General features: G+C 56.1%; 1 protein-coding gene across 1 annotated transcript in view; it reads left to right on the plus strand.

The window, feature by feature from the left end:
- Positions 1-4,471: 4,471 nt before the first annotated feature.
- Positions 4,472-22,165, plus strand: part of CACNA1I (calcium voltage-gated channel subunit alpha1 I) — a gene marked incomplete at its 3' end in the record, with an annotated part of 105,681 nt that continues 87,987 nt past the window's right edge. Inside the window, exon 1 of the mRNA XM_082636085.1 lies at positions 4,472-4,723. Within this exon, the coding sequence (XP_082492211.1) occupies positions 4,500-4,723 (224 nt within the window). The 5' untranslated portion in view covers positions 4,472-4,499. The remainder of the gene's footprint in view (positions 4,724-22,165) is intronic.

Here is a 22,165-nt window from a genome sequence, read left to right on the forward strand (position 1 = left end):
GCTCATTGTTTGCTGGCCTAGTGGCTGGTGGCGTGGTCAGGTGCTGACGCGTTACTCCAGTTCATCCTCCCAGCGAGCCTGCCACGGGGCAGCCACCACCCTCATTTTATAAACAGGGTATCCGAGGTCCCTGCCAGGCTGAGCCATGTGCCAAGGTGGGCTGGCATCAGAGCCGGGACTCTGACACAGGTCTCAGCTTCCAGCGCCTGTGCTCTGAAACACACACTATAGAGTGTAAGGTGACCGTAATTAGTATCTTGGGCCTCTAAGGTCCTGGGTGATTCTAAGATATTCTAATTCTGAGATTCCTGGATTCTAGAATTCCCAGACTGAATTTGTAGCTTGTTCTTTGAGCTGTGACATTAGCTGATGTGTGGTTGTTGACAAAAGGATAAATAAGTTGCTTATTGCCTGTGTGCACCTGTGAACACACACACATGCACACACACGCACACGGCCTGGGGTGACCAGGCCAGGCCTCAGGTCCTTCTCCGCCAGGACTCTGAGCTCTGCAGACACAAGGTTTCCCCATACCACACTCTAAAGGCTCTGGAAGGCTCTGGGAGGCAGATTTCTCCATAGACTTGGGAAGACTTGGTGGGTCTTTGCCCACACTGGGGGTCTTGGCTGGACCAGCAGCTATATCTGCACTGCCTGGTGACTTAAGTGGGAGGGAAGGACTGGTTCCAGGGCACCTTTCCTTGTCCCAAAGTGGTGCCTGTGATGGTTCAGCGCTTGTGCTCAGGGGTTGCAGACCTGGACTGGGACCTTGACCCTGCCCTATACTAGATGCATGGTCTCAGACACTGCTGGACTTCCCTGGTCCCTGGTCTCCTTCTCCATGAAGTAGGAATAAGCATGGTCTGTAGGTCATGGGACTGTGTTGGGAATCGACATAAACAATGCATAGAAAGCCCTCTGCCCATTGTCTGGTACAGGGTCAGACTCAATCAGAGCCTCTGTGATGCTGTGATGATGGTGGCGGTGGTGGTGACGGTGGAGATGACGGTGACGGCGGTGATGGCGGTTCTGGTGGTGGAGATGGTGGTGATAGCAAAGAGAGGGCTGGGTGGCAGCCCCTGGGGATGGCACAGCTGGCCCCATACACGCTTCGACAGCCACCTTCGTGGGTCCTAGAGAGCCTTTCCATCGAGGTTACGTCGCCTCTTCACAGGGGCCTGCGGAGGGAGGCAGGAGAGGAAGGCTGAGCTTAACGGAGAGGAAGGCTGAGGCTCCAGGAGGCCAGTGGGGTCAGGAGTGGGGGTGGGGTGTTCTAGGCACACTGGGGTCCTGCCCCTGCTCGTGGAGGCCAGTCGAGTTACGACACCACTGCCTGCGGGGCCCCCCTGGGACCATCTAGAGGGAGGAGGCTTTGGCTGTGGAAGCAGCTGAGACTCTGGGACCAGATGGGCCTGAGCTGGAATCCACCAATGCTGCCACCGAAGGCAAGTCCTCTGCCCTCTCTGAGGCTCCATCTGCAGACAGGTTGGAGCCCAGGGGGCCCCAGCTGCCAAATGCCCAAGAGCCTTCCGCTGTAGGCACATGGGTAGCTGGGCCAGAAGCTGGGCTGCAGGCGTGGAGCAGAGGGAACTGGGAATGGGGAGCAGGCCCGAAGGCTGTCGCCTGGGCAGCTGCGAGGGAGCAGGTCAGCGGTGGAGGCTGGCTGGGCCCTGGGGAGTGGGTTGGTGGCTTTGGCAGTCGTGGTCTCTAGGAGCCCCGCAGCGTGTGGGGAGAGGTGTGAGGGCAAAGGACAACACAGTGTGACAGCTTTCAATAGGGCCGAGCGAGGCAAAGAGCGAGTTAGTACAACGTGGACAGAGCTTAGAGGGAGGAGAGGAAGCGGCTCTGTGTGGTCCCAGAGGCCATGGCAGCTCTTCCCACCTCTGCGGTTGCAGGCAGGACTTCGGCAGAGCTAGGTGCGGTGGCATGGGGGCCAAGGCGAGGCCAGGCTCTCCTGCCTGTAAAATATACCTCAGATCCACCGCCTTCCCTTCGCCTCCGCCAGCATCCCAGGCCAGCCCAGCCCATCTCTCTCCTTCCCGCCGTCCTCGCTCCACCCCTGCCCCTCCACCCTGTCTCCCTTCAGCCCACAGAGGGACGGCTTAAAACAGAGACCAGAGCAAACCACTCCCTGCGTAAAAACCCTTCTGTGGCTTCCTGTTGGTGCTTGGACTAAAACCCGAGCTCCTTCCGTGAGCTCACAGTGGGCCCTGCCAAACTCTTCAGTTTCATCCCCCCTCCTTGCCCCTTGCTCAGCCACACTGGTCTCGTTTCCGTTCCTTAAATGCACTGAGCGTTCCAGCCTCCCAGCCATTCCTGGTACCTGGAGGGCTCTTGCCCGAGACCACCCATGGCTGGTGACTTCTGATTCTTGTTTTTATCTTAAAGGTCTTTCTTTAGAGAGGGCGAGGTGGGTTCTCCCCACTCCCACCTTTCTTCCTTGTTTATTTACTTCCCAGCACTTTTTATTTATTCACCAAATGTTTATTGAGCACCTAGTATGTTCCAGGCACTGTTTCAGGCTCTGGGGGATACAGCAGTGAATGAGACAGACCACAGTCCCTGCTGTCTTACAGCCTCCTTTCAGGTCGGGAGACAGACACTGAATCATAAATACATAAATTATATAGCATGTTCGGTGGTGATAAGAGCTATGGAAACCCAGAGAGAAAAATGAATTGACCCGTGTGCCTCTTTCCCTTGCTGGAGTGAAGGCTGAATGAGGGCTGGTGCCCAGTTTGGCTTCTTCACCAGCCTAACCCCAGAGCCCTCACAGTGCCTGCACACAGTAGGTGCTCAGGAAATAATTGTTGGAGAAATGAATGAATCGTCAGGGCCTGGGAGAATGGTGGATGGGAGATGGGGAGAGGGTGCTCCCGGCAGAGGGAGCCGTGTGAGCAGAGACCTAGGGGAGGCAGCCGCTGCCCTGGGACCTGATGAGGTCGAGTTTGGCGGGAGCGAGGGCCAGTGCGGGGAGTGGTGGACTTGGGCTGGCACGGCGGTGAGCAGACCTGCAGCCATTCTGGGGAGGATGTTTTTCCGCCCAGTGGTTGACACGTGGAGGGCCGAGGTGCCTGGGAGCTTATGTAAGGCCCGTGGCTGTTTTTCTGGAACCAAGAGCAAAGCCCTGGGCTCAGGAGAAAACTCTGCCTGTCTGATCAGCCGGGCGAAGGGGCAGGAGGCACCAACTCCTGCCTGTTGTCCCCAGGAGCCAGAGAAATGTCCAAATGTATCAGCTCTGGGCGGCTCAGCTGACTGCCCACCGGCCGCGGGCAGCAGCCGGTTGGGTGCCAGGGATCTCTTACTCTTAGTGCCCAGCCTGGCACTGCCAGGGTGCCAGGGCCCAGGAGACCCCAGTGGGTGAGGATTCAGGGATTGGTAACCTCTTGGGTGAGGTGTGGAGAGGCGGGCCCTGCCGTTGGCTGGCTGAGGAGGGGGCTAAGCAAGGCCACAGTCAGTCATCGCTGAATCTGGTGGGCTGGTGCTGGGCTTCCGGCCCCCAGACATGCCCTAGTTCAGTGTGTAGCCTTGGCATGCCCCTCCCTTCTCAGTTTCTCCATCTGTTAAATGGGCCTAATAAGGCTTCTGGGGTTGGAATGAACACTAGACGAGGCCAGGATGTCAGAGTACCTCTGTGTTGAAGTCACAACCAGCTACGTGATTTGCAGGGCCCAGCGCAAAATGAGAATGTGGGAGCCTTGGTCAAAAAGTATTAAGGATTTCAAGTTGGTGACAGCCGGGCTTTAAACCAAGCGCAGGGCCCTTCTGAGTGCTGCTGTGGGTGGGTGCCCAGGTGACACACCCAGGAATCCAGCCCTGGTGGAGCTCTGTCTCTGCTGTTACCTGGCTGTGTGTCCATCCTGTCCCTTCTCTGAGCCTCAGCTTCTCCATCCATAAAGCAGAGAGGTTGGTGTGTGAGGGCTCTGGGTTCTCAGCTTTGTGGGGCAGTGGGTGGGGGTGCCTCTGGGCTCAGCTGTAAGTCTCGTCTCAGCTGTCACTTCCTCGGGGAAGTCTGCCCTGATTCCATCCTGGCTTGCCCAGGTACGCTGGTATCTGGTCCCACGGCACCCTAACCTCTGCTTTGTAACACGCATCGTCCTGGCAGTAATGTCTGTCTTTACGATCACTTTCACCTTTTTCCTGCAAATTTTCTTTACTTCGATGATGTAATAAATACACAACTCTAGTATCATTGAAAAAAACCAACCAACCAACCAACAACTCACAACAATAATATCACAAGTATACTCTAAGAATGTTTTGTTCTCCCCACTTTTCATCTCCCCAAACTGAGGCTCAGCAAGCTTGACCAGACCTGCCCCAGGACCACCAGCTCCTTCCTAATCCTCACAGCCAGAGTGAGGCCGAGGGGCCTGAGGCTGGGCTGTCTGAGCCGTGTCCCCTTGTCGGGGGAGGCGGGTCGCGGAATGGGTGCCAAGCTTGTGCCCCGTCAAGTGCCATCTCTTTTTCTTCCGCAGGGCTCCCTGCTCAGTGCCGACATGGCGGAGAGCTCCCCACTGCCCTCCTCCCCTGCCACAGCCCCGGCAGCTGAGCCAGGAGTCACGGAGCAGCCCGGGCCCCAGAGCCCCCCTCCCTCCCCTCCAGGCCCGGAGGAGCCCCTGGACGGAGTCGATCCAGACATCCCTCACCCAGACCTGGCGCCTGTTGCCTTCTTCTGCCTGCGACAGACCACCAGCCCCCGGAACTGGTGCATCAAGATGGTGTGTAACCCATATCCTTTGTATGGCCTGGGTTTGTCTGGGTCCTGCCCGGGACCCGGCTGTTCCCTCTGGTCAGGAGGCCTGAGGCTGCACGGCTCTGGTGGTGGTGAGCCAACTCACGTGCTGGGTCAGGGGACACCTTGCTCAGGCCGTGGAGCTCGGATGGATGAGGACCTGGTGTCCTGCTGATGTGAATGTTCTAGAAGTTGCTGATGACTGTGGGGGTCAGTGCAGTGTCTCGCTGGCTCAGGAAGCCTTCAGGTGTGAACCTCAGGTCTGCACCGGGACTGAGAAGGCAGAGTTAAGTCAGACCCTGGCTTGTGGCCCAGCTGCCCGTGGCTGAGCCATTTGGTGGGTGGTGGCTACAGGGGTGATGGGAGCCTCATGGGGAGCCCAGGGGCCTGGACCGGAGGCAGTTGACCCCAGCACGCAGGGTGAGACTCCACCCACCTTGCCTCCTACAGTTCTTCCTGCATCCACCTGCTGCCTCTCGTCTGCTCGGGTCACCCCTGCTCAAGACCCTTTACTGTTTCCCATCGCCCTGCAGGAACAGAGCAAAGCATTAACCAGCCCCCTAAGCCCCCCTGCCTCGCTTACCTCACTCTGCTTCCCAAGCTCTTCCGGGCCTCAGGGCCTTCTTACATGCTCTTCCTCTTGAAATGCTTTCCTTTCCTCTTCACCTGGCCAGGTCCTTTGTTGCATCCTTCAAATCACAGTTAAGTGCCACCTCCTCAGGGCAGCCCTCTGTGATTCCCCCTTAGCCCCTCTGTTTTATTAGCCCCTCTGTTTTATTAGCCCCTCAGTTTTAGCCCGTATGTGATTCTGAATCTAACACTTGCCTCCTCCAGGGTGCTATCAGGTGACCAGGACACAGACCGAGCCTGTCTTGTTCATTGCGGGACCCCAGCACCCAGCACAGTGCCTGGCGCACCACGGGTGCTCCTGTAGTGTTCGCTGGGGGCGTGTTGGCAGTGTCCTCGCTGGGTCTCCACTAGTGAATGGAGTGGAGGCTTAATCATGGGGAACTCAGGCTGGGCTTTCGGGTCTTGGGGTGCGGGGGGAGGGGGATGTCATTGATCAGGTGCTGAGGGTTCCAGGATTCTTCCTTGGCCCGGAACCTCCCTCCTGCCCCTCGTCCTTGGGAGGGAGCTCAGGGAGGGGACAGTGCTTAACGCCTTACTCCTCAGTGCGGGCACGGTTGGCATTTTGGGTGTGACAGTGTTTTGTGGTCTGAGCTGTCTTGCACAGGACACTTGGTGTTCCTGGTCCCTAAGTATTGGTAGGTAGTGGCCCTCAATCACTGTGACAACCAGAAATGACCCTTTGCATTTCCAGATGTTGCAGGATTCTGCTCCCCATCAAGAGCCCAAAGGAACATGGGAGGACATGTAGGCATCAGGGTGAGGCCAGTGGGAATGGCTATCAGGACCAGCAGGCCCGGGAGGGGGCAGGGCAGTGTGGGAGGTCTGCCCCAGACAGACTGTCCTGAGCGCCAGTGTCCCTGGAGCTGAGGGGCCCTGGCTCAGAGCCAGCTGCCCTTTGAGGCTTGGTGCTCCCTGACTCAGCTCCTCATCCAGCCCAGAGGTAGGCCCTGAGTCACCACCTGACTCACTGGAGAGCCAGAAGGCTGCTGGGACCCTCAACAAGCTGGTGAGCTGGGGTGGGAAAGGTCCGCTCACCCAAATGTCAGCACCACTCCCTGCCTGCCTGGCCTGGGCCTTGAGCATGCACTGTCAGCAGGGTTTCAGCAGGAAGGACACTGGGTCTGAAATGTCAAGGGGTCCATGGCGCTGTTTGTTTATTTTTTTTCCCGTGGTGCTGACTCATGGGTGGGTGGCGTGTGGAAAGCATTGGGAACCAGGGTGAGACAGACCCATGGGCTGGTTCTGCCTGTTGTTTGCTGTGTGACCATAAGCCAGTTTCTTAGCCTCACAGATCCCCAGTTTCTCCACTGGTCAAACGGCGGTGGTATTTACCCATTTCACAGGATCGCACTGAAGACCAAAGCAGTACATAATGCGAAAATGTATCTTTGTAAACTCGAAAAACTGCCACCCGTGTGGTCATCGCTCTTATTACCTGTGCCCAAAAGCTGAACAGAGCCCTCACATACAGCTGAGTAAACACTGCTCGTGGTAGATTCAATAAGACATTGGGCATCAAGTCTTTAGATAGAACATAATGCCTTCAGAGGACATTGTTTCCAGAGAAAATCAGATTCTATCTCTGTGAGTTAGGTACATTTGTGCCAGTGACGCTGCTAGTAACCATGCCCTCATCCGTGCAGACATTGCTAATCGATAACAGCATCCTCCAGCAGGGCACCCGTGGCAGCATGACTAATCAGTTGGAAACCTATTTTCCACCCTAGATTAGACTTTGAGAGCCTTTCTTAGGCGTGTAACTGGCTGGGAGAAGGGCCAGTGGTGGGCTGTACTCACTCTAGTTTCCCTTCCCTGAGCTTTAGTTTTCTCATCTCTGTAATGGGACGATTAAAGATGATTAGAGATGACTCCTGCAAAGCACCCAGCCGTGTGTCCAGCACAGAGGAGGGCTCAGGAGCGATAATAACAAGAGCTGGCACAGTAAGCTTTGCCTGAAGTATCACCTTTTAACCCTTATGACCACCTCAAGAGGTAGGTGCTGTCAGAGGCTCAGAGAGGCTGAGTAACTTTTTTTTTTTTTTAAATCAATTTATTTATTTTGGGCTGTGTATAGGGTCTTCGTTTCTGTGTGAGGGCTTTCTCTAGTTGTGGCAAGCGGGGACCACTCTCCATCGCGGTGCGTGGGCCTCTCACTATTGCGGCCTCTCTTGTTGCAGAGCACAGGCTCCAGACACGCAGGCTCAGTAGTTGTGGTGCACGGGCCTAGTTGCTCCGCGGCATGTGGGATCTTCCCAGACCAGGGCTCGAACCCGTGTCCCCTGCATTAGCAGGCAGATTCTCAACCACTGCACCACCAGGGAAGCCCGAGGCTGAGTAACTTTTATCCAGGTTGTGCAGCCAGGATGTGTTAAAGCTGGCGTGAAATCCTCAATTTCTCTGAATCCCCAGGCTCAGCTTTTATCCAGGACACGGCTGCCCCCTGCGGAGCCTGAAGACGGGGTTCTCCCCACTCCACCGGAGCAGGGACGTTTGCTTTGCAGTCCCAGGTGGCCGGGCAAGGGTCTTCCTGGGTTCCAGTGTCTACCCTTGGGAGCCACCTCACTGTGCCCTGCCAGGGGCTGCCCCCTGGAGGAGTTCGCAGCCCCCTGCCTTCCGGCATGCTCCTGGCTGCCGTCTGCCCCGCGCCAGCCAGTGCTGAGTCAGCGCTTCTGCCGAGGCGCAAACCAGCCATGTACGGTGGAAGCCGGTCGGCTGTGAAGGCTGCCTCTCTGCTGGGCAGGGGGAGGGCGCCAGCCTGGGCCGGGAGCAGGGAGCCGCCAGCTGCCAGTGACCTTGGATAAGTCACTTCCCCTCTCTTGCCCTCAGTCTCCCTGTCTGCAGGTTGGGGATACTTGGGCAGTGAAGTCAGGAAAGGCTGCCTGGGGTGCCCATTTCCCTGCCGCCTTTGTCAGGAAACATCTCAGTGGTGTCTGTGGGGACGGGGCTCCATGTTCCTTGTGGGTGGGCTCAATCGCTCTGTGCTTTCATGGCTGTGGTCCTGGTTCTCCTCTGCCACTCTGTCCCACTTCTGTTTGCTTCTGGTCCCCTGCCGGGGGACCCTCTGCCGCTAGGGTGGGGTCTGTGGGTGCTCTTGCTTTGAAGTCCACCTGGCTGAGACCCCTGCCTTGCAGACCCTCTAACCTGGGTCATCACTGGGCAGGAAGAGGGCAGGGCCCAGGGTCTCATCATAGCCCTGCGGTGCCAAGCTTTGTGCTGTTCATTGTGAGGGTTCAGTGTGTTGGTTCTGGGGGTGAAAGGGATCTTGTTCATCCATCCTTCACTCACCCATTCATGAGCTCGGTCAACAAGCCTTTACTGAGTGTGTGCCGTGTACCAGGCACGTGCAGAGGACAGCTATGGCCATTTTGGGCAGGAGAGGGTCACGTCAGCCAGGAGACCATCATTGGAGGGGACCTGTGGGATGGTGACAAGGGATGATGGTGGCCCATGGTGCTGGTGGGGCCTGGAGAGGGGGGTCCGAGTGGAGGTGTGGCTGCTTTGGGGTTGGTGTTGGAAGGAGAGGACTTAGAGGTCACCGCCGGGACTGTGGCTTGGTTGAGTGTGAATGATGACCTGCTCCTGGCTTCTTGGCCGAGAGGCCTTTGTCTTTGCTGAGCCTCTGTTTGTTCATCTGTGAAATGGGAGCCTCTGCGACACCCCCCGCCCCCCCCCCACCATTTGGGAATGTCAGGGGGTCCAGTGAGAATTCCAGGGCAAGCATTGACCGGGCAAACTGTTAAGTGCAGAGTGACAGCTCTGTGCACACTGGAGCTGATGATGGAGCTTTCAGGGTTAGGGTGGCTTGGGTGCCCTGGCTCAGGACAAGGGTCCTGAAGGCTGGCGGGGAGCTGGGTCCCGCGTCTTTGACGATGGTCTGAGAAGGTTGTGGGCTGGGCTGCCAGGGAGAGCGGTGTTGGCGGGGGTGGGAATGTGCTGGCTCCTGCAGGGTCGAGGTGGGGAGAGGGCATGATGGCTGGGGAGTGAGAGGGGGGAAACCTGCAAAGCCCTAACCATGGGGAGAGAAACGAGGCCGTCACCAGCAGGAAGTCCCCTCTCCCATCGCCCTGCTCCCCTGCTCTGGTCATTTAGTCCATCCCCCTGCCTCTTGCGGGCTACCTCTCAGTCCTGCTGCACCAGACAGGGCCTTGGGCCTCCTGATAAGGACATTTAGGGCCTCTGAGGGCTCTTGACTATCAGGAAGTCCTCCTTAATCTAACCCCCACCCCTCCTGTCCTGAGCCCTTTCCCGGGAAATCTGGGCTTGCATTCCTCCACCTCTTCCTGTCTAAGCAGGTGGCTCCCAGGATCTCACCCCTCCTGCCCCACTGACAGCTGGCGTCACCCTCCCTCTTCTTCCCTGCACAGTGGAAAGAGCACCCAACCAGGAGCCTAAAGCTTGGCAACCTCGGATGAGTGCCTCTCCCCTGGACCCCCTCTCTCCTCCCCACTCGCCTTCAACATCAGGGGGTCCTGGGGCTCCCAGCATGGAAGCGGTTTGTCACTTGTCAGGTACTGTTTCCTCCCTCCCTGCCTGCCTTCTTCCATTTGTTTGCTTATTCATTCCTCACTCAAAAACCTTCAGCGGCTCTCTGTCACCCCCAGAATAGTTTCACTTAGCCTGGATTCAGGGCCTTCCATGATCCACCTGGTTGGCCTCCAGCTGCCTTTCTGCTATTTCCCTTCACACACTCTGCTCTGAAGCCTAAACAAGCTGCTGGTGTTTCCTGACACTCCTGCTTCCCTGACTTTGCTTCTGCTGGGCCTGCCCCCACAGTGCCCTCTCCCCCATCTCCATGGTGCCAAATCCTGCCAGCCCCACCAGCCCCAGCTTCCTGGCCGCCACCTACAGGAAGTTTTCCTGGATCTCAGCTTTTTCCTCTCTAGGCTCCCTTAGCCTTTTATCAGTCCTTCCCTATCTTAGTTTCCTCCTGCCTCAGGGAATTGTTGGTTGCTGGCCTTGTCTCCTCCTCCAGGTGTGAGGCCCCAGAAGGCTGGACCTGTGGTTCTCACTTTACTCTGTGCCTCCAACACCCAGGCCTGGCACAGGTGGGCTTGCTCATCACTTTCCGGTTTACAAAGTACTTTCCCACTAGCCATGACCTCTCAGATACTCTCAGCTCCTCCCATGCAGTGGCAGGGCTGGGAGTGTGCTAACTCCCCATTCTACAGCTGGGGAGACTGAGGCCAAGGAAGGGAGCGTGAACTGCCCGAGGTCACATGTTGAGTAGTCAGCAAATCCAGGGCAGACCGGATCCCAGGACTCTCAGGCCAGGGCCTGCTCGCAGCCAGGGAAGGGGTTCTTTCGGAGAAGGTGTCCCCTCCTCCTTCAGCCCTGGCCTAAGCGGAATGCCCAGACAGACGGCAAGTGTTGCTGGAAGAAGCAACACATGTCTGGGAAATTGTCCGTTTCCCTCCATCTGGTGTAGAGAAGGTTGTTTTTCTCAGAACTAAAAGTCAGCATCAAGTTATGCCCTGGGGATGTTCATGGTAGTCAGAGTGGATGCTGCACGCTCATTGGTCAGCCGGGTAGACTGGATGGCCAGTTAGAGGAGCCTGGCTGGGCCAGGGAGAGCCTGACTCACAGGGAAATCTCAGGTACTGTCACCTGGAGATTTATATATAAAGAGAGCTACAGGGGGCTTCCCTGGTGGCGCAGTGGTTAAGAATATGCCTGCCAGTGCAGGGGACACGGGTTCGAGCCCTGGTCCGGGAAGATCCCACATGCCACAGAGCAACTAAGCCTGTGCACCACAACTACTGAGCCTGTGCTCTAGAGCCCGCGAGTCACAACTACCGAGCCCGTGTGCCACAACTACTGAAGCCCGCGAGAGACCGTGCTCTGCAACAAGAGAAGCCACTGCAATGAGAGCCTCATGCACCGCAACGAAGAGTAGCCTCCGCTCGCCGCAACTAGAGAAAGCCTGTGAGCAGCAACGAAGACCCAACGCAGCCAAAAAAAAAAAAAAAAAAAAGAGAGCTACAGGTGCAGAAGCTGCCCTTGACCCAGCCTGGAAGCATTGGTGAAGCCTACCTGGAGGGGGGCCATTTGGCCTGGGTCTTGCTGCATGAGTAGGAGTTTTCCAGGAGAACAGTTGAGGGATGGTATTTTAGGCAGAGGGAATAGTGTAGAGAACAGTGAGGAGTTTAGTGTGGCTGTAACAGTGTGAGGCAGGGGCTGGATAGCAGGGTAAGAAGTGTCAGGTTAGAGCTTGCTCTCTGTCTTGTGGGCACTGGGGAGCCATTTAAGGGGGTCCAGCAGGGATAGAACATGAGTAATTTCATGTATTAGAATGGTCCCTGCTGGAGCAGAATGGAGGATGCTTGAGGGAGAGAGACTAAGTTAGTCTGCAGACCAAGCAGGAGGCACCTATAATGAAGCTTGATTGATTGATTGATTGATTCAACAAGTGTTTATCGAAGCCAGCTTCAGTAGTGTTGGACACTGTTCCAGACTTGAGCGGAGGTGCCCCCAGGGCTGTTCAGCCATGTTGGGTGGGACCATGGTGCACCAGGCCTGGAACCCAGCAGTGACCCCTAGGAGTCCCCAGCCTGATGGGGGAGGCAGAGCCGCACCCGAATCATACTCCAGTGAAGAAAAATAGGGTAAAGACCGGGCAGAGGGACCCTGAGGGGCTGAGGGCACCAGGAGGCTGCAGTGGTCAGTTCGTCCTGACGGGGGATGCAGCAGGAGCTGTGAGTGGAGAAAGAGCAGGGCAGGAGAGACTTTGATGGGAAGTGGGCAGAGGGGCATGGCATCCCAGTTGAGGAAACAGTCTGGTCAAAGGTTCCAAGCCAAGCTGGGGTCACCAGGGCTGCTGATTATAGCTTGGGGTGTGGGTAGGGAGAAGACAGGAGTGGAGGCTGAGCGTGCAAGGACGCTTCTGGAAGGCTGTGCTGGAGCGGGCGCTGCGTCCCCTAAGGGCCTCCTGTGCGCTGGGTGCAGCCCAGCGCCATCCTCGAGATAGCCCGTTTGCTAGTCGAGGCCAGCTTGTGCGGGCCACCCAGGCTGGCGGTGGCGGAGGCGGGTTGGGGGGCAGCCTGTGCGCCGGCCCTGTGAAACCTGAGAGCCCAGACCAGGGGAAGTCTCCTTGTGACTGGTGCACAGCAGGAGGATTAGAAAGAGGGCTGGCTAATGAAGAGTCAGCCCCCTCCTGGGGCATTTAAAATGTGATTGGATTTTTACTCCTCCCTCCTGCCTGGGCTGCAGCTCCGTGTCAGAAGCCAACTTTGACCTGTCGCCTCCCTCAGACCGCGTCATGGTCCCGTGGGGAGACAGATGGCTCTGTTTGTTTCCCTTGGAGAGAAATCGATATGTCTTTTTAATCAGCCACAATGTCTTCCTGCTCATCTCCCTCCAGCTCTCCTATAGGGCTGCCTTCCACATTTCCACCCCTAGCTGCCCTGTGGAGCTGTGTTCTGCTCCCCCGTCTCCCTCATCTCTCCCCAAGTTCAAATCCTGACACTGGTGCTTACTGCTGTGTGATACTGAGCAAACACCTGGACCTCTCTGGGCACCGGTTTCCATCTGGCTCATCTAGATGAGAAAGCAGGAGGAGAAGGCTTGGCTGATGGTGAAGTGCTGTATAAATGTGGAGGCGCTGGGCTGGGGAGAGAGGCCGAGCCCACGTGCAAGCCCCGTGATCTCAGGCCAGTCACTCCTCCTGTCTGCGTCTCAGTTTTCTCATCCCTAAAATTGTTGGTGAGGGAAGGTTGAGCTATATCAACTGTGATTTTTCAGTCGGGAGTGATTTTGCCCTCGGGCCACATTTGGCAAAAGTCTGGAGATGCTTTTGGCTGTCACAGCTTGGGGAGGGGGTGCTACTGATTTCCAGTGGATAAAGGTCAAACATCCTACAACGCACAGGACAGCCTCCCACAGCAAAGAATTATCCAGCCCCAAATGTCAATAATGCTGAGGCTCAGAAGCGCTGGCCTAGGTGGTCCCTGAGATCTCTTGAAGCTCTGAGAAAGAACGGAGTTGAGGGTCTTGTGAGGAGGAGGGCTGAGACTGAGGGTGGGAATCGCTCAAAGAGGAGTCGAGGATGGTGCTGAGTCCCAACCGGAAGTGTTTCCTGTGGTCCCGTAGACTTGGGTTTGGGTCCTGGAGCTGCCATTTACTAGAGAATCACATTCCCAATCACCTTCCCATATGCCCACCCATCCATCTGTCCCCCATTCACCCATGCACCCACCCACCCATCTCCCCCCCCGCCTTTCTTTACTTCATCCATCCATCCATCCATCCATCCACCCACTCATCCATCCATCCACCCATCCATGCATCCATCTTTTCGTCTCTGCATCCATTTATCTGCCCACCCACCCACCTATCCACCCAACTCTTACATCCATGCATTCATTCACCCATCTTCCCAACTATCTACCCATTCAATCATCCATTCATCCAACTACCCAACGGCCCCACCCCCACCTTCCTACCTACCCATCTGTCAATCCATTCACCCATTCATCCATTCACTTGTTTGGCAGATGCTGAATCCCCAGCTCAACCCTGTGTTGGGCACCATCACTCTCTCCTTGTACTATTTACTTACAAGACCTTTTGTACCTGACTTATTCTCCTCACCTTCTGCTAGATTGTGAGCTCCTTGAGGACAGGTGCCATGTTCCATTAATGCCTGTCTCTAATTTCGCTTTGACCCTCAGCCCTGCACATAGTAGGTGTGCAGCAAAGCTTTCAATGAGGTGCATCCTAGTAAACAAGGTTGGAGGTGGAGGTTATATGGACAGAGACGAGGCCGGCCCAGAGCCCTTACACGAAGGGATGCCGAGCCAAGGAATTTGGAAATTCTCTGGAAGGCAGCGGAGCCACGGAAGGCTTTTGGTTTTGGAGGAGCCCTCAGGCTGCTGCGTGGAGGCTGTGGCAGAAGAGGCAAGGCTGGAGGAGGAGGCTGTTCACGGACTCAGGGGTGAGACAGTGCAGCCTGCCTGGGCAGTGGGGTGCCGTGGAGTGGGTGGAGAGGAGAGATTTAGGGGGTGAAGCGGACAGGTTTCTGAGATGGGCATGGGGATGAGGGGAAGGAGGGCTCTGAAGGGTTCTAGTCTGGATGACTTGCAGGACTGGTGGTGGTTGCGGTCCTTGTTCATGGGGGTGGGAAGTTCAGGGGAGAATTTGGTGGTCTGGGGAGAGGAGGACCTATCCCATCTTGGATCTGATGAATTTGAGGTTCCCAGAGACATCCCAGAGCAGTGTCTGGGAGGCCATTTCAGCAGGGAGTGAACCTGTGGCTGGACCAGACAGGACCTGGTCAGCCCAGGGACGGTTGTCAAGGCTCTGGGAGAGGGTGTGGGGTCAGGGGATGGAGAAGGGAGATCGGGGACTGGGGAGCCTGAGAAGGGCCATCATTCAAGGTGTGGAGTCCACGAAGCAGGAAGGGCATCTGCTCAGGGGCTTGTGGTGTCCCCAGCGCCCAGGAGGAGAAAGTTTCTAGAACAAGGGTCTTAAACTAAGGTTTGTGAACTTGGATGGGGACAAGTTGCATGTTTGTTTTCACTGAATTCTGACTGAAATGGAGCATTTCTATCTATTATGAATGGAGGCAACCAAGCACGGTGGGGTTACTGGCAGCGTCTGCGACTGTCACCAGTAGCAGTCACCGATATTTAATATTTCCGTGTCACATCATGGTCGTTGTAGAGCTCTCAGAATGTCATTGACATTCATCCCTGCTTCCCAGGCAGACAGCATCAGACCCGCCCCAGCTCTGGTTATTTGTTGTGATGATAACGAAACACACCCCCATCACAAATTTGTTTTTCTAAAAAATATTTTGACAAGTATTTTAACAGAGCTGGCTTCCTTCCTTTCTAATACTAAGCATTCTTTTAAGAACAATTTTGCACTTAAAAGCATTATTCTGAGAAAGGGCTCATAAGCTTCCTCAGGGAGAGAGTGGGTCGGCCATGCCCAGTGCTGCTGTCTGGGGGGCGTGGAGGATGGTGTGCACGCGAGTTAGCGCGTGTACGTGCGGGAGGGGCTACGGGGCTCCATGGGAGTGCACATGTGCATGTGTGTACGTGGGTGGTCAGGGGCAGGCAGGGGATATGTGTGGTGGGGACAGGCCCCCAGGAGGCTGAGGGAGATTGTCATCACCCTCTGTCCAGCCCTCACCTTCTCCGTCTGTGTCTCCACGGAGTGTTTGCTCATGGTTTCTGGAGGGCAGGGACCATGTCTTCTTTATTTGGGGTTCCCGGAGCCACTGTGGGCCAGACAGAGGGGACCCTCAGTGAAGAGGGGCTGAATATATGAATAACGAGTGATGGATGTTAAAAAGGAGAGGGGGGGAGTTCAGGGTGGGGAGGGAGGCTGCAGATCCCTCTGGTGTAGAAGTCCCTTCTTAGCCTCCCTGATGCCTCCAAGCGACGGGGACCTCACTCCCTCCTGAGGCTGCAGATACCCCTGAGCTGCTGCTCCAGGTGGGCCTCTGGGCACAGAGAGGGTTGGATATGCTCTGCCCTTGGAGAGCACAGCCTGGTTGGGGGCGGGAGGCTAGGACAGACCACACTGTCATCAGGGGGATGTCCAAGCTGCCGGGAGGGCCCAGGGGAGGCATCCACATCCACTGCCTAGGACTCCAGGAGGCTCCCCTGCAGTGCACCTTCTTTGTGGATGGGCTCCTGAGGCTGGGACAGCTCACAGACAGTGGGACCCTGGCCCCCCAGGGGCCTTCCCTGCACTTGTCTTCAGCGATGGCTGAGGTGTGACGTCTGGAGAGTGTACTTGGCTGGAGCTTCTTTCCTGTGGACCATCCGCCCTGGGTTTTCTTCCAAGCTGACGGCCCCAGTTCCCTCACCATTGCCTCCCCCACTCCAGCTGTCTGCACTGGGCACGGAGGCCTGCTGGGCATCTGGGAATCAGAGACTTTGGCCAAATTCAATGAGTTGTCAAATTACAGGGACTCTAAGAAGTGGGCTTGGGGGCAGGGACAAGGAAGGGAGAGCTCACTCGTTCTAAGGGATCTCAGCCCACTGAGGCTCCATAGCGTATAACCAGAACCAATCAGCCTGGGCAGGGCTGTGTGTCATGTGGGGAGCTCCCTGTTGCTAGAGGCATGTAAGTGGAGAGAGGCCTAGGACCATCTGCCCAGCGGGTCTCTTCACTCTGTGGAACAATTTTCTGCCTCAGCTCAACAACTGTGACACCTTGGGCAAGTCCTGCAGTCTCTGGACCTTCATTTTCATATCTGTTAAGTGGGTGTGTTGATGTCTGCCATGCCTGTCTCCCAAGGCTGCCGTGGGTTTGGACAGAACAAATCTTTAAAAAAACAGAGATGAGGGCTTCCCTGGTGGCGCAGTGGTTGAGAGTCCGTCTGCCGATGCAGGGGACACGGGTTCGTGCCCCGGTCCGGGAAGATCCCACATGCCGCGGAGCGGCTGGGCCCGTGAGCCATGGCCGCGGAGCCTGCGCGTCCGGAGCCTGTGCTCTGCAACGGGAGAGGCCACAACAGTGAGAGGCCCGTGTACCGCAAAAAAAAAAAAAAAAAAAAAAACAGAGATGGAATGGTGTGAGGTTCAAATCTGGTTCTGTCCCTTGTTGTGGCCTTGGGCAAGTCTGTGAAACAAGGATGGCACCCTTCTCTTGCAGGGCTGTGGTGAAGGTGCCCTGGGGGTCCATCACAGCTGGTGCCCCAGTGGGTGCTTGTGTTTTTTTAATTGTTGCATTTTATTTTTCCTTATAGCTGTGATTCTTTATCATTTTTTGTTACACTTTTTATTGAGATAAAGTGTGCTTGCAGTAGAGCTCACAAATCTTAATGTCCAGCTCAAGGCATTTTTTCCATATACACACACTCCTGTGACCCCACTCAGGCCAAGAAGAACATCTCCAGCCCCGCAAGCTCCCTCACCCCCACCTGTGAAGGACTCTCCCCCAGAGTTACCGCCGTTCTGACCTCCTTCCCTATTGGTTTGCTTTGCCTGGGTTTTCACTTCGTCTAATTGGATTTGGACATTCTTTGCTCTTTGGCATCTGGCTCCTGTTGCCAGCGTTATGCCTGGCAGCTCCATCCATGCTGCTGCAGTAGTTTGTTCTTTTTCATCACTGGGGTAGTATTCCATCAAAAGGATGTACCACAGACTTTCTCAGCCTCGGCACAGTTGACATTTTGGGCTGGATAATTCTTTGCAGTGGGGGTGCCCTGTGCATTGTAGGGTTTTGAGCAGTGTTCCTGGAATCCACCCACCGGGTGCCAAGAGCATCCTTCAAACCCCGGTTGTGACAACCAAAAATGTCTCCAGACATGGCCACGTCCACCGGGGGCCAAAATCATCCCCAGTTGAAATCTCCTGCCCGACTCATTCTCCTGTTGACGGACACTTGTGTTGTTCCCAGGTTGGGGCTGTTAAGAATCGCACGTGCCTTTTTGTGGACTTATTTGGGCATTTCTCTGGGGTATGGACCAAGGAGTGGCACAGCTGGATACTAGCATAGGCTTATGTTTAGTTTTTTTTGTTGTTGTTGTTGTACGTGGGCCTCTCACTGTTGTGGCCTCTCCCGTTGCGGAGCACGGGCTCCGGACGCGCAGGCTCAGCGGCCATGGCTCACGGGCCCAGCCGCTCCGCGGCATGTGGGATCTTCCTGGACCGGGGCACGAACCCGTGTCCCCTGCATCGGCAGACGGACTCTCAACTACTGCACCATCAGGGAAGCCCAATGTTTAGTTTTAATAAATGCTGCCAAGCAGCTTTCCAGAGTGGTTGCTGCTCATAAAGATAAGTCGAATGAATGAATGAGTGAATGGATATCCTCTTTAAAGCCCAGGACCTGGAGCATAGTTGACATTCAAAATGGTAACCACTTTTACGACGTGGCCTCACACCACGGCGGGTCCTGGAACATGGAAGCACTCTGGACATCTCCCGGGCCTGGTTCATCTCAGTACGATGATGCACAGACCAGGTATACAGCAGGTGCTCCATGGATGCTTGTGAACCTGGCCTCGGAGGATCAAAGAGCTGGCCCAAGAACAGGGATCTGGAACCTCAGGCCCTGGTCTATGAAGGGCTGAGGCCTGCATGCCCATCCTTGGACTCCCTGGGGATGTATATGGGAGGGATCCTGTATAAGAGCTGGTCCACTTTTCCTGCCTGCCCATCCTTGGACTCCCTGGGGACGTATATGGGAGGGATCCTGTATAAGGGCTGGTCCACTTTCCCTGCCTCCCTGGTCCAGGAGGATGCAGCTCCCAGCCCTCTTCCTCCACTTGATTTATTTAGACAACTGAGGTGCACCCTGGGAGATGGATCTGATTTCAGATTTGACAAAAATTAAAACAAACTTGGCTGCCCCAGCCAAACCCAGCACTCCCACCCCCCACCCACCTTACCAGAGCCCCCCAAATTACAGAAACCATGACTGTCAGCTGGGCCTACAGGATGGAGGGTGGTGGTTGCCATGGTAACTGTGCAGGCCTTGGCTCTGGCTCCTGGAGAGGGAGGCTGCCCTGAGGGGCCTGCTCGGGCTTTGGACACTGCCCAGCTGGTCATTCTTCTCTTTGGGAAGTGTCAGATTTGAGGGGGCCCCCGGCATTGTGGCTTCCCTGGTGACCCTGTCCTCCCAGATCACACCCCGGCCTTCTTAAGACAGCAGCCAGGCATGGGGTGGAGATGGTACTGATCTAGCTCGGCTCTTACTGGGGGCCTTGAGGCCAGCACCCTCTCCTCACTGGCTTCCCCTCCTGCCATGTCCTGCACACAGGTCCTTCCTTCCCAGCCATGGTGGAGGTGGACTATCCCCCTTCCTGACCCCGCACTGCTGACCCAGGCCCAATCGGGAGGAGCCAATGTGGGCGAGAAGGGAAAAGCAAATACTCCACAGAGCACACGCCAGTCCAGGCCCTGTGCTTGGGGCCAGAGAGCACGTGGCCGAGAACAGGGGGTTTGGAGTCAACAGAAGCAGGTTCAAATCCTGCCCTTGCCACGTACCAGCCATGTGACCCTGGGTGGCTGTGGCTGGAGCCCTGCAGCCAGCACTGGTGCCTCAGTTTCCTTATCTGTAAAATGGGGGTAACAATAGTACCTGCCAGTTGGGGGGAGTTGGCTGAAGTTGCAGGGTGACTCTCCACGTTGCCAGGCCTGAATTGATTGATTGTATTTAAAGGCTGTGAGCGAACGTTCAGCACTTGGAAGACAGCCATTGTCTAAAGGGTTTGTGATGGAATCTCTTATTCTTACTCAAGGTCATGTTAAGTAATCTGCAGTTAACAGCAGCCTGGGATTTTCAGTCCTTTGCTGGTGAGGTGGCTTTTTTTTTGTCCCCCCAAAGCCAAAGAATGGGAAACTCTGCACCCTGTTATAGAAGAGGTTGACAAGGACCGGGGCTTCCCCCGTTGCACAGAGATGACAAGCCCCGGTCCTCAGTCCATGGCTACATGGGCTCTGTGTTCTGGGGCCCTGGGAATAGGGCCTGGACTGGCCTGTAAGGTTTAAATGAGATAATACATGCTGTTTGATTAGAAAGCTCCTTGGCAGACAAACACTCCAGAACACTTGAGATGTGTTTGCCATTGTTACCATTATCGCCGTTGTTAACCTGGTGCCGGGCACACAGCAGACGCTCAATAGGTGTGCATTAATTCACTGCTGGGCTCTGAGGCCCCAGTTCTGAGGGCCATAGGAGGCACTGAGGGCAGAGCAGGGGGTGCGGGGAGATGGGCCGGGGCTCCTAAGGCGAGGCTGGCAGGAGGCGGGGCTGAGATGGGGGCAGGGGTGGAGCTGGGAGCGGGGGTGGGGACCTGTGCCTAGTGGCTGCTACCCACGCAGAGCCTGGACGTTTGGGGACATGTGGGGTTTTGGTAGGGTTTGGAATCCAGCTGTGACTCACGGACCCCTGTGGGAGGGGAGTCTCTTGTCAGAGGGTCACTTCTGATCCAGGCTCGCCCTGTTGCTAGATGCTCTCTGCCCCTCTGTGTCCCCTCTGGGCAGTGGGGGATGGGATCAGGGGCTCTCTGAGGACCTGGATGGGGTTGTTCTGTGACAAAGGTCAGCCAGAGAGGGATGAAAGTCTGGGCGATGAAGTGGGCAAGGGGGCAGGGTCCTAACTGCAGAGCCTCAGGTGCCAGACGGGGGCCCTGAGCCTTGCTGTGGGAGGTAACGCAGGGCCGCTGACAAGCCCCTGCCCTCGTGGAGCTGGCACTCAGGCCCCTGCCTGCCCTGTTCCCCGGAAATCCCTTACCACCCTCTCTGGGCCTCTGTCCTCCCTCGCATTGTCCCGGAGCCCCGGAGCTTTGCCTGAAGGCTTTTGGAGCTCCTCAGTGCTTGTGACCAAAGATGGCAACATTGGGCGTTGGGCCAGGCCACCAAGTTGCTCAGCCCGCGACCTTTTCTCCCTCTGATGCTCTCCGACCCTGCACCATGTGGTCTGGCTTAACTTCAAGGAGGGCCGGTGCCTTTGATCCCCAAGCCAGTGGGGAGCATGTCAGGAACCACGGGCAGCGATGCCAGCTCTGGCCTGACTTCTGAGCCTCATGGGCTCCTGGAAAGGACCCAGGCTGTGCCATCTGGGATTTCCCCCAGCGCCTCGGGGCAGGGCTGAGACTGTCCATCTTTGAGTGTCTGAAGCTGAGCAATCTAGAGGTGAAAGCCATTCCATCTGCCGCTTCGAGGGATGAGCCACAGAGGCACCCCCGTGGCGGCGGCTCCCGCACCACTAACTCAGAGCGTTTGGACCACTTACTGACTGTGTGACCTTGGACAGGTCACTCCAACTCTCCAGACCGTTTCTCCACCTGCCCCCAGTGGGCTGTGATGAGCGTTAGGGCCATGCCCCTAGGGGCCTGGCATACAGTAGTCGTGATTACTGCCAAGTTCATTACTGTGATATGAGCTAGACCAGGTGGGTGGGGAGCACTTCCGGAGAGGATGCTGAGCCACCACTATGTGAGTGGGGAAAGGTGCTTCAAGGGAAGCTTCAAGAAGAGGTGACAAATGACCTGGGCTGTCACCTGAAGGATGAGTAGGAGTTTGCCTAGTAAAGATGGTAGAAGAAAATACATGCAAAGCGTATGCTTAGGGACAGCAAGAAGTTCAATGCATGCAAAGGCTGGTGGGAGGTAAGGCTAGAAGAGTTTAGTGAGGTCAGAATGTAGGAGGCCTTGAGTGTGTCAGGCCAGGGAAGGTGATGGGGAGCCATGGAAGGTTTTTGAACAGGGGAGAGGTATCAGAGTTGTGCTTCAGCCAGATTAATCTGGCAGTGATGAAATAGCTTGGGGGCAAGAAAAGCAGGCTCTGGTTTTGCATCCCAGCTCTGCCTTTTCCCAGCTGGGGTCCTTGGGCAAATTGTATTCCCTTTTGTGACTCAGTTTCCTCACTTGTAAATGGGCTTATAACAGTGCTGGAGGATTAAATGAGGTAACACTTGCAAAGAGCTCGGATAGTGTTGGCCACACAGCAAGTGCCTGGGGATTGTGTGCAGGGCAGATTGGAGGGGCAGAGACCAGAGCTGGAAGCTATCGGGGAGGCTGTACAGGGTCCAGGTGAGAGACGCTGAGGATGGGCTGAGGCCTCAGAGAGGGGTGGTGAAGGCACAGGCAGAGATGGGCCCTCCGTTACAGAGGAGAGCAGGCCTGGTGTGAATCTCAGCACCAGTGCTTTCCAGCTGTGTGACCTAGGAGAGGCCCCTTGTTTCTCTAAACCTCAGTTTTCCTCATCTGTAAAATGGGCCTGCTGACCTCCACTGCTCAGGGCCTTGGTGAGGAAGAAGTGGGAGTGCCAGGCTTCTGGGAGACACCTGCCAAGTGCACTTTGAACATGAAACTGGCGGGAAGGGCAGAGGGAGCAGAAG

This window comes from Mesoplodon mirus (assembly GCF_964341445.2).
Source record: "Mesoplodon mirus genome assembly, chromosome: 11".
Lineage (NCBI taxonomy): Eukaryota > Metazoa > Chordata > Mammalia > Artiodactyla > Ziphiidae > Mesoplodon > Mesoplodon mirus.